This window comes from Neolamprologus multifasciatus, chromosome 17 (genome assembly GCF_963576455.1).
Source record: "Neolamprologus multifasciatus chromosome 17, fNeoMul1.2, whole genome shotgun sequence".
Classification (NCBI taxonomy): domain Eukaryota; kingdom Metazoa; phylum Chordata; class Actinopteri; order Cichliformes; family Cichlidae; genus Neolamprologus; species Neolamprologus multifasciatus.
Window position 1 is genome coordinate 35781390 of NC_140455.1, and position 15867 is coordinate 35797256.

Genomic DNA, 15867 nt, shown 5'->3' on the forward strand with positions numbered 1-15867 from the left:
AAAACCACAGGCACGGCAGTGATGTCTTCTTCTAGTAAGGGCGTTAAAAGGCTCCATGCAGGACATACACAGGATCACCTCGTGGTCTCTGATCCAGCGAGGGGCTCGTTTGCCGAGCTCCTCTGTCTGTGGAACACATTTTGTTTTAAAACAGCCTCCAGCCCAGGAAAAAACTCCATATTCCTAGAATTGATGCAACTTACTGGTTCTGCTACAGTAAGCTCCCTAGAAGCCAGTCTGAAGGTATCATTTTTCTTCTGAAACACATCAATGGCTTCACGAATCACCTGGGGACAAAACTTGCTTTAGAAGATGAGAAAACTCATTTTTTCCTAATCAATGTATCGCTTAATGTCTAGAAAATAGAAGACAATTTAATAAATAAAATCTGATTATACCTTTATCCATTCATCCCGATCTTGCTTGGAGCTTGGAAAAACCAAATTGAATGCATTTACAATTAATAAGTGTAACTGTTCAAAATAATCTGAGTAAATAGTTAAAAAAAACATAAACAAAAAGAAGAACTGATGTGCTTCAATCGTGACATCCACCTGGCCTGCAGCTCAAGGATCCTTTCCCTTCCAGATATTTGGAAGGTGTATGGATGGTCCTCGTTGGTGGTTTGCTGCACCTGCATCCCATCTATCCCGATCCTGCAGCGCACAGTGAAACGTTGCCCGACCAGGCTGAACTTTGGAGAGCAGCACAGCAGGAAGTTGTTAAACTGTAGATAAAAGTTACCAAGCAATCAGTTTATGCAATGAACTAGTGTTAGACTGATGACAGCTGGAGTGAAATAAAGATATCCATTTAAGCAAGCTATGTCTTCATGCATGCTCAATCATCCAGGTAAGGAAATCCCAAAACGTTCATTCTGTTCATCTGGATGTAACATTTTCAATGGGAGAAACGTTTCGGCAGTCATCCAAGTGATGAGTGTCCAGGATGTTACATCCTCATCAATGAAAGAGTGTCCACTGGCCTGTAGGTGTGAATAGACCGCAGAGTCCTGGCCTGACGAGGTAGCTCGTCTGCTTCGCCAGAGGTTGTTTGGTTTCCCTGATGTAGAAATCCTGGCAATCCTCCTGCACTTAAGCGTACACTATGTTACTCTGTGTTGGAGGACCGATTCCTTGGGGTGGAGGGATAACTAAGGGTTTTAGCTTATGGAGCAGTTCTCCTCGATCGGCTGGAGCTTTCTTTAGGTGCTCGCTCAGCTTTGACAAATGTCCAGCTGGGATAACCACATTTACTCAGGGCCTCCTCATCAGGCCAGGACTCTTCAGACTATTCACACCTACAGGCCAGTGGACACTCTTTCAATGATGAGGATGTAACATCCTGGACAGGGAGGAACGCTGGTTTAAGCGGGAGTCAAGAAGGCCATTCAAGTGAAAATGGAAAGACCATCTCTGAATTGGGGAGGGGTCTAAGGGTACATCTGTCGCCATCTTACAATGCTGTGATTGCAGCCATTCCCAAACTCTCTGAATGGTACTCATGGCCATTGATCAGTGGTCATGAGAATTTTCATAATCATGATGAAGGAACTGACCTCACAGCCCATTGTTCCTCCACTGGGCTGGTTTCAGTCATTATGCAAATGTCCTGTTTATAAAATTGAAACACGCAGTCAGCTGAGACTGAAGACGTCACTTGGATGAGTGACGAAACGTTTCTCCCACTGAAAACATCCAGATGAACAGAATCAACTTTTTGGGATTAAGCCAGTTATTTTACTAACTTTACGACAGAGGTAAGAGAAATCAGTCACAGCATGCGTTTCTATATACACCAACCAGGAAGAGGTGTCTCTCCATGGCTGATGTGTTCCTGGCAGCGAGCTTGAGCAGACGACCTTCCCTGAGAAACTCGTTGGTTGGATTCACGACTTCCTCCTCTCCAACCATCTCATAGATCTCCAGGAGTCGCTTCAGACCCTCCTGTTAAGGAAATGTTCACAGATAAAATACTGGAACAGTTCAAGACAATATCAGAAAACCTCAGAGGTGGGACCAAGTCATTGTTTTGCAAGTCTCAAGTAAGTCTCAAGTCTTTATCGTCAAGTCACAAGTCAAGTCTCAAGTAATGTCAGGCAAGTCACAGTCGAGTCTCAAGTCACTGGTGTAAAAGTCCGAGTAAAGTCACAAGTCTGAAACTTTGAATTTCAAGTCCTTTCGAGTCTTTTAAATTTAAAAAAAAAAAAAAAAAAAAAGCATGTTGCAGTTGTATGCTGAATGTAAATATTAGACCATGTAATTTTTAAATTTGTTTTTCTCAACACATGACGAAATACTGAACTTAGAAAATATATCAAATTGTGAGATTGCACCTCTATAAAATGCAGCTCAATTAAACTTAGAACGGTCTGTGAAAATTATTCTTGGAGCTGAGATAAGCTGCATGTTACTCTTGGATGCGCTTGTAGGACCGGCTTTAAAATCGCATGACAAAAATATCTCACACATTAAAAAAAAACAAACAACAAAACAAAACAAAAAAACAAAACAAAAAAAAAAAAAAAAAACTGTATCACCAACAGAGCCTGGACAACATTTGCTAGTAAGATGAAGTCAGCTATCTCATCGTAGCAAAAGAGAAGCACCACCTACTGTTCTTTATGCAACTTCAACTGTCGGAGAAAGTTGAAGTTGTTCCATCTCTGTCTGTGATTCTCTTCTTGCATGTTTTGCATATTGCATTTCAGTTTTTTGTTCACTACTTCATAGTTTATGTACCTGAAAAAAATAACTCCTTGCAGTATTTTTGAAGGGTTTTTTTTTTCCTTTTTTAAAAAAAATCTGGTTAATTTGATTGGCTGCAGCTCACGCACACATATGTACGGAGTGTGGTTTGAATAAATGAAGTGAATTAATGGTGCACACTTTCTATATAATATGTGTGTTAAATTTTATATTTGGGGTGAAATATAAAGTCTTTTCAAGTAAACCGGTTCAAGTCCAATTCAAGTCCCAGGTCATTGGTGTAAAAGTCCAAGTCAAGTCACAAGTCTTAGAACATTTTTTCAAGTCAAGTCTAAAGTCATAAGATTAATGACTCGAGTCCAAGTCATGTGACTCGAGTCCACACCTCTGGAAAACCTTACAACATTGCTAAACAGTATCAGTAATGTTACATACGGCTTTTTGGATGGCACTGTTTGAGTGTGTGGCTGCCATGGAAATGGTCTGCAAGGACTCTGTTGGAGGAGACAGGAGGCATCACACACAGTCGGCAGGAAAATGGGGGGGGGGCAGTGATGATGAATGTATAGTAATTAAGAAGGCAACACAAAAATTCGACATAAGCACCCATTACTAACGGTGTGACAAGACCATCAATAACAAAATGAACAGGTCAACGGTATAAATACGCAGACAACTTGCTCTGTGTAATCTCATAATCCGGGTCATCTTCAGGCAGTTTCTTCAGGTAATCCTTCAGCAGCATCTCATAACGTGGAACCCTCTGGATTGGCTCCAACATGTGGTGCTGCAGGGTGAGTTTGCCACAGATCCCCCGACTCTAAAACAGACACAAAACCTTGTGATGAGAGAGGAATATGAATTTGCGATGATGTATACCGTGCAGAATATTTCTCACCTGTATGTCCTGGATGATGTTTCTGAAAGCAGAGGAGCGTTCAGTCCAGGTCCTCACCAGCTCCATTGCATGGTCGAAGTTTCTGACGTAGTCAGCGTACATCCTCAGGAAGGGTGCGTGCTGTAGAAGAACCTTACCCAGACCTGGGCTCCTACACCTACATTTAAGCAGATGAGAGGGCAAATGTAGGGAGTCATTTTATGTTGGTTCACATTGGCTTTAAAATGAAACAATAATTTGGACAAAAGTGCAAAAGCATTTCGCTTTATGATAATATGAAGGTTATGAGCTTTAGAAAATACGATCCTTTTCTAACTTCCCAGGTAAACTGTATAAATAGCAATAATAACAATAAGGTTTGTATTTGGGTTGCAAGTTTATGAAGTGTACCAACTCTCTGAAAGACTCACCAGTGTGTGATGCAGTTCTCCAGGTCAGGCAGCAGAAACTGGCTGTGAAAAGAGTAGATTGAGGAAATGTTCGCAAAGATATTTCTTATCACCTCGGGAGGAAATGAGCCTCGACCTGCTTCTTCTGTTAGGCGTGAACAGAAAACCTGAGGTGGGAGGCAGAGAAACGCAACATCACATTTAGTTTCATAGATATTAACCTTCTACATCGCGATCGTGGCTCAAGAGTTGGGAGTTCGCCTTGTAATCGGAAGGTTGCCGGTTCGAGCCCCGGCTCGGACAGTCTCGGTCGTTGTGTCCTTGGGCAAGACACTTCACCCGTTGCCTACTGGTGGTGGTCAGAGGGCCCGGTGGCGCCAGTGTCCAGCAGCCTCGCCTCTGTCAGTGCGCCCCAGGGTGGCTGTAGCTACAATGTAGCTGCCATCACCAGTGTGTGAATGTGTGTGTGAATGGGTGGATGACTGGATGCGTAAAGCGCTATATAAATACAGGCCATTTACCAGTTACCATTTCTACACAGCAAGTAAACATCACTTATGAACAACAGTGATAACATGATTATTCTATACGATTAAACAGTCTCATTTCAATAATCTCTGTTTAAGAGATATGTGTCTTTTAGATGTGCCAACAGCATAAACACTCACCTGGTCTAGCAGGTGGAGGCGGGTCACATAGGCCTTCTCTGTTTGCAGGAGTTCAGTAGCGATGTTAAACAGCTTCTGCTCTGTGCTCTCTTTATTGTTCGCCTCATCTCCTTCCCTCTCTTCTTGCTTCTCCTCCTCATTTTGTTCAGCTCTCTCATTGTGAATCTTCTCATCTTCTGTGGTTGCCACTGTCCACTGGCAGCAAAACTTGGAGCCACACCCTGTAGGCATCTTGCCTTCTTCCATTTTATCATTTTGCCTCATCCCATTTGCTGCTGGCTGTTTGTTCTCCTGCACAAAGCCATTCATTTGTCCTGGGAAATGCTCTATGCCGCTGTTTAACAGATGCTCTTCATTTGTGGTAAGACTGCGTCTATGCTTAGCTGATGCTTTGACGGCAGGTATATTAAAATTGGGTGAGTGCAGCAGTTTGAGTGGCGAGCGCTCAGCTTTATCTGAGGGAATCCTAGAGGGGAAAAAAACTCTTGAAATAAATGTAATCAATTAAAAAGAAAAAAAGACTTTTACACATGCTATGCAACACGCACTACAAGAACATATCACAAACTGAACAACTACCTGCTCTCATCCAAATGCACAACCAGGTCAGGCACACTCAGAGACTTTCCTGCTCTCTTCTCCCGTCTTTCTATTTTCTCGCTTGAGATTCTGTGCAGTCCTAGCAAGGATTTAGAACTCTTGGCAGGGCTGTAGCTTCCCATCTTCCCTTGAACAGGGCTCGAAGCACGCAGTTTTCCCGTGAGAGGTCTATAGTTTCTTGGGGACAGCTTTCCGGGGCTGTGGCCTTCTTCTCTCAGAGGGCTACAGCTCTGAATGCCTCTTTTGCCTGGGCTTGGAGATCCTGATAGTGGCCTGCTTGTAAGATTCACAATCCCCTGAGCATGTCTGGCAGGGTTGATGTGTGGATCCAAAACCCCATTCAGAAAATAACGTCCCCCTTCTTTACTTGGAGAGTCTAAACAATTCTGTGGGCTTACACGGGAAATAGAAACGCCATCGCATCTATTCTGGTTCTCTTCTGTCCCATTATTTTGCTGGGGTGGCACTTTTCCTGGAGTGAGACTGCAGGCTTGATCTTGTCCGACCCTCGGAGGGCTCTGGAGGTGATCTGGTTTAGGAGGCACTGCAAAGGCAGACATTGTGGCTGCTGAGCATCTTTGCAGAACAATGAGCAGCTACAGTAACAAATTTGCCACGTGAGGCAACAACATTGCAAGTTGTGTATGCAGTTTGCAGGATTTTAAACTTACCTTGGGGTTTAAAAGGTGATCGCTTCGTTGGGCTTTTCTCATCATCTTTTTCTGTACCAATTTTTGACATCAGTTCTGATCCAGAAACTCTGCCATGAGCATGGCCACCGTTGTATGAACCCCTCACACCACTGCTCACATCTGAAAACAAACACCGTTACTACACCCACACATGCTTTGGTTACACAATCAGGAAACAAACTAAACATTTAAACATTGTAAAATCATTGAGCCACAATTTAAACGTTTCACTAGTATCAGCTACAGCCAACGACCAGGAATCTGCCTCACAGATCCTCCTTTCTGCTTTCGGGGAACAACATAAAACATCTCTAAACTGAAGAGGATGATTCAAGGTCATTTTCCTTTACCAACATTTCTACTATGGTTGCATTATTAAAAGCTCTGATTTTGTTTTTTAATCTCGTTAAATGATTTTATGTATGTGTTCACTGGAAATGTATTTTTCCTGCTTATTTTAAAGCATTTCTTCTTCAGCTTCTAAAAATTTTATTTTGACAACCTTGATTTATGAAGAAGCGTGCAAGTGTCCTTCATATATTCTTAGCTTTTTTTAAGTTTTATAAATCAAGAAAAGTTGTTTTTATTTCTAAGTAAAAATATTTTTTTCATTTTCTGAAAATGTTAGCGGCCCCCTGCAATTCTTGGCACCACGGTTGTGGAATTCTCTCCCACCGTCTCTTCGCTGCACGGACTCCATTGATTCTTTTAAGAAACAGCTGAAGACATTTTTATTTAGAAAAGCATTTGATTATGCTGTTTTTATAGTTTTATTGTTTTACATTGTTTTATTTACTGTTATATTGTTTTTATATTTCCATTTCCTGTGTTGTAAAGCACTTTGTGATTTTTATCTGTGAAAAGCGCTATATAAATAAATTTTACTTACTTACCGAACGTACTGAAGGCTTTTAGTAGAAAAAAAAAAGTGTGCTAGTCCATTTCATGCTTTCAATCAGGTGGTGATTTTCCCACAATGTTATTGTTATTAACAATCTTGTTAATATTAAAAAGTCAAGTACCTAAATTCTCTGCAGTGACTGAATAAAGCTCCCTTGTCATGCATGCTCACACAGTAAGGATTCTTTTACTTTCCAAACCCTCCACAGGCATTTTTCATTGTTAGTTAAACTGGTCGTAATATTTGATCTAATAAGAATCCTCACCCAACCCCCCCCAACAACAGTCCCATTAAAACAAACAAACAAACAAAATTTATGGCTTCATTGAAATCTGACCTCTAACTGTATTGACTGAAATCCTTACACAACAACAACAACTACTTGTAATTGTGTAACTTGCCGTTTCCTTACCTGCACATTATAGCCAAACCTACGCAGTAATATTAGTTACTTGTTAGAGAGTGTAAAGCTTTCCAACTAACGCCTTGCTGAAGTGTGGTGGATTGAATGGTCACGTGGAGGTGCTAAAGCCGACATTCTCTATGTAATACTTCCTCTTCTTACTTCTGGGTATTTCATCACAGAGTCTAACCTTTGCCAGTTTTATTAGTTACATCAGCGTCTACAAGACAACATGCATCTCTTGAGAGGAACTGCAAAGAAACACACTGACTTTTTTTTTTTTTTTTTTAAATAAACTGTCATAAAGTGAAACTGTGTCTGAGGTTTTTAAAGGGCACGTAGGTAGATCATTCAACAATACGATTCTTAATAACAATCAACAACTAATTTGTTATTTTTTTCCTCTACCAGCTGAAAGCTACTGTTAGGTTTTCTTACCTTTAGATAGAGCCAGAGTGGGTTATTCTGCCGTGCAGAGGGCATGGCGCTGAGCATAATTGCATCATACAGTAAAGGCAATGTTTTAAGTTATCTTAAGGAAATCTTTGCCTTTTCTTCCCATTTCTGAACATGCGATATAAACGACTCTATGCAAAAAGCTGTGTTTTAGAACACAGCTTTTTGCATAGAGTAGTAACCTAAAGAATAATTTGCATTCAGAATATGGACGCCACTCTTGCATGCGACAGTACCATTGACACCAACATACTTCTAAGCACATAATTCTGCCTCAGTGAGGGAACAGTAAGACTTTGTGTGGACGCTTTTGAGTGGAACTGACAAATGGTGGTCTCAAAGCACAAACTGCCAAAGTCCAGGCTGAATCAGGGGGAAGAGATTTCACATCAGTAATCCAACAAGCTACGGTGCCAAATGTGGCTAAAAAAATTCAAATACACACGCAGAGAGCAATCCAAAGGGACTGGATTTACAAAGCAACCAAAACAGTATTAACTGATGTAATCCGTGCATAACAAGGAGGGTCAATGCCCTTACCCTGCTGCCCTGGTCCCCCTCATACAGCGCCAAAACTGCCAGTGTTAGCTGTGCCTTTTTATTTTTAATGCATTTTCTTTGCTCTTAAGCGTTTCGACTTGCAGACGAAATATTAGAAAGCCCTTTAAAGTATAAATATTATATGCACAATTACAGCACCACAAACACAGGCCTCCGGAGGCTAAACATTACAAACTTTATAGCATGCAGTCTCTACTGCTGCACTGATAATTTAGAGTTTACTGGTATTAGCTTATAAATTTGTAAAACTGGCAACAACACATAGAAACGGGATAATACAGAATATAATAAGTACTAGTTATGAGTGTAATATGAGTTTTATTGTGAATATTAGCTTATATCACCAGCTTTCACTGCAGTTTACATTTGCCTCTTGAAAAGATAAACTATTAGCATCAACACAAAAGCTAAACTCTCACCTGTTTATTTATTTTTAATTAACACCCAAAGTTGATGCAGTCTAGAAGCCAATAACATCATAAGACATCGACATTAACGCTCGAGGAGAAAAATAACTTTCTTCCAAAGCGGAAAGTATCTCACCTGAGGTTTGACAGTCACCCACAGGACCTTGGACTTTCCGTCTGACCGCCACTCGTCTGAACTCCTCCGTCCCGCGGCTGTCCCTCAGAGTCAAACTATTCCTCTTCTTCAGGTCAAACATGGTGACAGAGCAGCCCTGCTTTCAAATCCTGCCCACTGAAGCAGAAGCTTTACTGAAGTCCACGAGCTCTTAATCAATCGGAGAGCAAACGCGAAATACCAGCAAATACAAGATCCTGCTTCACCTGTTTAATCAGCGTCACTGACGTCACGTACAGCTGCTGATAAATCCCCGCCTCTAATTGAAGTCCACTGGAGGAGGACGCAGACCAATCAGAGAGCGCAGTCACTTTCACCACTGTGGATAGAACCGGAACTGAAATGACTGAGCAAGCAGCCAATGACCAAAGCAATATTGCTTTGGTCATTGGCCATCTATATATATGGTTGGTCATCTATATATATCTATAGATGGATCGATAGATGAGGGCTGCATTTCACCCAGTGTTATTGGGGGTGTTGTCAAAATTTATGGAATTATTAATGCAAAACTGCAAAAAAAAAAAAGTACAAAGTAAATCAGGTTTTAATCGACCTGGACTCCCCAGAGCCTGGAAGTAAACATAAGCCATTTGTATTTGAAGCTGTTTATTGACACGCTGCCTTAAACACACACACAAAATGTTTTTTACAATGGCGAAGACAGGGGGATAAAGTGGCAGTAAGCCCTTCTCCAAATGATGTAGCACAAGGTGAGCTCATAAAGTGGCAAAGTCATTTTAAGCAGTCATTTGTAGAGATGGCAGTTACAAATGAAAGTGCACTAACATCAAGCCGCCTTCAGCTTTACTGCATGTTGGCCCAGTGAGACCGTGAGATGGGCGAGGCGTTTTGAGGAAGCCAGATGAAACAGCATTTTAAGATACCACGATGACAGTGCTTATTGATTACAACATATTTGTTTGTAAGTATTACCAATACACCCACGAGAGCATTAGAGCGCCATACATGGTATCTGTAATTTTTGTGTTTAATAATGTCAAAAGAATGCTAACAGAAAATGGCTACTAAATGTCGTCTAAGGATCTTGGAAAGAAAAGCGTCTCGACTTCTTTAAGTTGCTTGAAGACATAGATGCTTCTTTCACTCCTCTTTCAAACCATCTGTCTTCTCTGTCCAAAATGTGAACATTGGCGTCCTCGAAAGAGTGTCCTTTAGTGTCCTTTGTCCTTTAGATGCAGATGGACAGCTGAGTCTTGTCCCATCGAGGTAGCTCTTCCATGTTGTGCCAAGCATTTATGAAGTGGCTGTTTGGTTTCTCCAATGTAGAGGTCTGAGCATTCCTCGCTGTACTGTACAGCAGCGGTCCCCAACCCCCGGGCCTCGGACCAGTACCGGTCCGTGAGTCATTTGAGGCTCAGGTGTGAAATGTATGGTTTTCAGGGTTTTTATCGGTTTTCAGCGTTATTTTGTTATCGTTTTTATCGTTAACTCGGTTTTCCTGGGTCTTTTCACGTGTGTTATGAATAAATCTTCTTTTTTTCGGTACCGGTACTAGTTTTATTTTGTTGTATTTATCCGCGACACCTTAAAGGCCGGTCCGTGAAAATAATGTCGGGCATAAACCGGTCCGTGGCGCAAAAAAGGTTGGGGACCGCTGCTGTACAGCATACACAATGCTGTTAAGTTTGTGTTTAGGAGTTTTTTCTGGGATGAACCAGTTTTTGGCTGAGTGTTTGGCTGGTCTGAAGTGCACCATCTTTGAACAGAGGCGGTGGTTTACGACACCAACTGTCTGCCATCTATAATCCAGTTTTGAGTTCCCTCCCCAGACGTCTTAACGCCCACTCACATCCTGGGCCATCTGACCTCAGACAGCCCGTTCTCACTCCCGAGGCGTAACATGCCGATGTTTTGTCACGTCCCGGGGCGTTCCTGAGGAACGCAAAAGGAGACCTTCGGCGTTCTTATGGTACGCGGCGGGTTGTGGCCGAAATCCAGAGAAATGACGCTCCCATGGTAATAGACGTTCCAGCCCTGTATTCCAGCCCTAAACCTAACCTTATCCCTAGCCCTAACCATAACCTTTTTCCTGAGGTTAACCAGGACTTTAATGATGTTAAATAGCGTGTTTCTAAGTGATTTGAAGAAAAAGAGCGAACATGTGTAGATTGAGTCCATATGGTTCTCATATTTCCTCATTTTTCCGAGGTCGTCATTCAGGAACATGGTGGGTAGCCGAAAACGTAATATGTTGACGATTTGTCACCTAGCGTAAAATGTTACGCTTTGGGAGTGAGAACGTGTTGGGAAATCACATGATAAGGTGGGGCTAGGTTTCACAGTGGGTTCCCTTGAAACCTTGGCTGATTGTGACCCACACCCGCATTCACACCTTGACTCGTGTGATTAGGTAGAGGATCAATAGGGGTCCATGTCCCTCTTGCGAGGACACTCCAATAGGGTTTAAATCTGGGACTCTCCACCATTTGACCCTCGAACTGAAGAAGCTTCTCAGATGAGAGGTGAAACATCTTCAAGCAACTTAAAGAAGTCCAGACGCTTTTCTTTCCAAGCTCCTTAGGTTGCGATGACCTGGATGACTGAGAACCTTCACAGACACTATTAAATGTCATATCACTGCACATTTCATAAACCTAGAATAGAAAAGCCATTGTCATTCAGTAGATTTACCAGTTTCTGTGCATTGACACCTGCACCCCCCATTTATTAAATGAAAAACTGTCCAGTATCTTTTAAATAAATATATTGAACAGCAATATAGGGGAAAAACCAGTGCACCAGTTTACCCAACTTATTCTAATGCAGTGGTTCCCAAACATTTTTTGCTAGGCCCCCCCTTTGTTTTTACAATAACCCCCCTCTCCGGCACAAACACATCCTCCACCACACACACCATGTTTTGTTTTCAAACTCCATTGCGGTTCATTTCACACCTCGAACCTTTTGTAAACAATGAAACACATAAAAGTAAACTGTAATAAATCACAGGTAGCAATAAAATAAAGTACTACCTCTTTTAAATAATAGAAAAACAAACCATCTTTATGGTGTAATTATTTTACGTGTAGTTGTTTTGTTTGTTTGTTTTTACTGTGTAAGAATATTCAACATTGCATTTAAAAAAAATGGGTTTAACAACATAAATTTGGACAGCCCAGTTCTATTACCTTGGCACCACCGTTGTGCAGCCAAAGGCAAGATATGCTTCATCATATTTTCTAGTCTTTGGCTTGGAAGGACGTTGGTTTGGAAGCATATTTGCCGATGCTTCATCTTCTGCTTTGCGTTTGTAGGAGCCCCATTAAAAATCTGTCCATTATGCTAGCAGTGTCCAACCATATAGGGCTCCCCTTGCGCCCCCCACTATAGGAACCACTGTTCTAATGCATTTTAACACACACTGTAACTATAGTGCTAGTGTCATAGATTTGGACACTTATTTAAACTTTCACAGTTATCAAGATAATTACATTATTTTAAATGTTTATGTTGTGCCCTGATGATCCGGTTTTACCTCTGATGTGCTTTAGCACCAAACGTGCTGTAAACAGTATGAGAGACAGCAATGACGATGGAGGCGTCCCTGAGGGTGACATTTTTTGCCAGTTGTGCGTTTGACCCATGACATTGTAGGTCAGGAAAGCTGATGCTTTTCCGTATATGCCAGCATAAAACACTTTAACTTAGCGGGGCCAGAGCAAGTTTAGTCACAAGTATGGGCCAGTGTTGTCTCCATCTTGGACCTCGCTTGATTTCTCAGTGCTTTTTATTTCTGATATGATGACAAAGTTACGGATCTCCTGAGAGAGCTTTTTGGATCAAAAATAAATTTGCCTTTTTGATCACAACAGCTGAAGCGTCGAGAGCTGGTACTAATCCAGAAATGACAACAAAGAACAGAAGTTTGACAGAAGCAGCAGAAAATGAAACAAGCACCAGAAAGAGGGCTGAGATTTCTCTGCCTGGTAATAACATGTGTAAACAGCAGACAGAGTGGAAGACATGGCTGTTAAAGAACATAGAGCATATATAAAAGACACACTCTAGTTTGTAGATCTGAAAAGTGCCGTCATTACAGTGCATTAAACCTGAATTCTTTCCAAAAGCCAGCAGGGGGCAGCGCCTAACGGATTAGGATTGATTTAATCTCATTGTAAAGAAGTATGTGGCATTCAGGCATCTACTGCCTGTGATTTAGAACAAGCACTTTGTGGATAAGTTGTATTGTATTGTTTGGTAAACAGCATGAGGATTACTTTGTAATTGATGGTCACCTCTGGACTTAAAACGGAGGGTAAACTTCAAAGTAACGTCGTGATTAACACATCACTATCATATGAGACTTCAGTAGGTCAGGATCAGATCCAACACTCGCTTGTCATGTCCATCTTTTATATACAGTCAGTGTCAAGGATCAAAACACATAATTAACTTACTTTAACAGTAAAGACCAACAGATGCTTAATACATGCAATTACCAACAATATTTCTATTTTTTGTTTTTCTTTAGTGCTGTTACTGTTTTCCACCTTCATCTGTTATTATTATTATTATTATTGTTGTTGTTGTTGTTGTTGTTGTTGTTATTATTATTCATCTGTCCCGTTGTTGTCACTATGATTCTTTGTTCAGAGTGGTCTTTCATGTCCTCCTCATTTGCTGCAGCATCATCATCACAGACAGCTGATGATGAAGATCATCAGGAGTGTTAAAGCTACATTCATCACACATGTCTACTAAACTGCAGCACAGGAAATACTGTAATACTCAAAGGCTTGTTGAACCCCCTTTGGGTAAATGTTCTTCTTCAGTTATACTCAGTAAACGACAATAATCAGTGATGATTCATTATTTTCATTTGTTATCAATAAATCTTACGAAGTTATCCTTCTGGGCAGCACGGTGGCACGGTGGTTAGCACTGTTGCCGCACAGCAAGAAGGTCCTGAGTTCAATTCCACCATCAGGTCGGGTCTTTCTGTGTGGAGTTTGCATGTTCTCCCCGTGTTTGCGTGGGTTCCCTCCGGGTACTCCGGCTTCCTCCCACCGTCCAAAGACATGCAGCTTGTGGGGATAGGTTTTTTGTTTTATTGGATAATCCAAATTGTCACTAGGTATGAATGTGAGTGCGAATGATTGTCTGTCTCTGTGTGTTGGCCCTGCGACAGACTGGCGACCTGTCCAGGGTGTACCCCGCCTCTCGCCCTATGACAGCTGGGATAGGCTCCAGCGCCCCCCGCGACCCTGAAAAGGATAAGCGGAAGCGAATGGATGGATGGAAGTTATCCTTCTGATAAGGATTGTATTTGTACTGCCAGATGAAGAAACAAACAAAAATCAAAACAAGTGCTAATCAAATGAATGTAACCAAGCTAATTTAACTGCCAGTGAATAGGGTCTTTCACTCTGGTTTTTCCTGCCCTCTAGTGGATTTATTGGTTAAGGGTTGAGGAAACATGAAGTTATATTACATTATATGCACACCTTTGAAACTGCTCAGGAATTTAATGGCAATACCGTCAGTTCAAGGTTGCATAATTTTTCCTTGGTTCTAATAAAGTTTATTCAGTCAAATTACTAGTATCACATTCATATCTCATATGTCCCCTTTAAAGCTTTTCTTCAGGTTGATGTCATCAGAGGTTCGACTAGGCATCCTCACGTTAGACGAAACATGCTTCTTCTCCTTAAAATATACTTCTTGTCAGAGGTTGTTAATAAGACTATAAAATATTCAAACAAAAAATGCATCTAAGCTTGTGATGGAAAAGGTGGAAATTACATGTAGTGAGCTGGTGATTGAACTTTTAACACAAAGCTCTTGTCCCGTGCTGAGAGTCTTTTTTAGTATGTCTTAGACCAAGTGCACAGATGTCAAGCTGCTTGATGTGGAGTTACAGGCGTTGAAATCAAAAGTTCTAAGCAACAGCACTTTATAATCAGCACAGACTCTAAATATCTACTTACATAAGAAACACTCCAGCTTCTAAACAGCCTGTGTTTCTTTTTATGAGATTCCACTGAAATCTGAACTCAGATCATTGGATTCAGAGTGCCAGGAGCTACTCTCAGCTACTCTCGCTCAGACTCAGTGTAACTCATAAGGCCCTGATATTATTTTCAGTGGCAGGAAAGCTGCTGGACTTGCGTAACCACGTACATAATTGGCCCCACAAGATTTAAGAAGTAAGAAGCAAAGCCATTGCTTTGTATGTGTTTCCCAATAAACCTTGAAGGCCTATAGGCTGATATATGCTAGACAAAAGCAGATAATTCATGGTGTTACGTTCAGCAACCTGGTCTGTAAAAACAGTGATATGCAAAATAGGTTTGTCACTGATTTTTGTGGTGAATGCACCATTAAGTAGGTTTCCTCAATGGTAATTTACAAGGTTGTTATGACCAAAAATAACTGGCTCATAAAGAGCTAGATCTCCTTTGGTGCCATTTGAGAATCTGGTTTTAGCAGGTTTGAGAAGTGAGCATAATATCAGAGAGATATCAGCTGAGGTTTCACAGAGCAGCATTACTTAAGCAGTCTTTTTAGAAACACATCCAACATTTACACTGCTATGGAGATGAAGCTAGGCAACATAAATTAATCTGTTAATCTACAGCTACGTGTGGGCCTGCCTTCTTTCATTTGAGCATCCATCCATCCATCCATCCATCTTCATCCGCTTTATCCGAGGCCAGGTCGCGGGGGCAGCAGCCTAAGCAGAGAGGCCCAGACCTCCCTTTCTACATCCACCTCCTCCAGCTTATCCGGGGGAACACCAAGGCGTTCCCAGGCCAGCCGAGAGATATAATCTCTCCAGCGTGTCCTGGGTCTGCCCCAGGGCCTTCCATGCCTGGAACACCTCACCCAGTAGGCGCCCAGGAGGCATCCTCTCAGATGCCCAAACCACCTCAGCTGGCTCCTTTCGATGTGGAGCAGCAGCGGCTCTACTCTGAGCCTCTCCCGGATGGCCGAACTTCTCACCCTATCTCTAAGGGAGAGGCCAGCCACCCTTCGGAGGAAGCTC

The 15867-nt window shown here is 41.7% G+C and overlaps 1 protein-coding gene across 2 annotated transcripts in view; it reads right to left on the reverse strand.

Annotated features, from left to right (window-relative positions):
* The window catches only part of LOC146499783 (FYVE, RhoGEF and PH domain-containing protein 4-like), a 12434-nt gene extending 3341 nt beyond the window's left edge, over positions 1–9093 (reverse strand). Inside the window, exons 1-13 of one of the 2 annotated variants that reach the window (XM_085136836.1) lie at positions 8820–9093; positions 5935–6075; positions 5243–5807; positions 4664–5129; positions 4017–4162; positions 3607–3763; positions 3390–3528; positions 3144–3202; positions 1803–1946; positions 555–694; positions 399–429; positions 204–287; positions 1–126 (exon numbers count right to left, since the gene is read on the reverse strand). In XM_085136836.1, coding sequence (XP_084992962.1) covers positions 1–126; positions 204–287; positions 399–429; positions 555–694; positions 1803–1946; positions 3144–3202; positions 3390–3528; positions 3607–3763; positions 4017–4162; positions 4664–5129; positions 5243–5807; positions 5935–6075; positions 8820–8940 — 2319 coding nt within the window. In that variant the 5' untranslated portion in view covers positions 8941–9093. Of the gene's footprint in view, positions 127–203; positions 288–398; positions 430–554; positions 728–1802; positions 1947–3143; positions 3203–3389; positions 3529–3606; positions 3764–4016; positions 4163–4663; positions 5130–5242; positions 5808–5934; positions 6076–8819 lie in introns of both variants that reach the window. The other variant, XM_085136835.1, reaches the window with a different exon arrangement.
* Positions 9094–15867: the final 6774 nt, after the last annotated feature.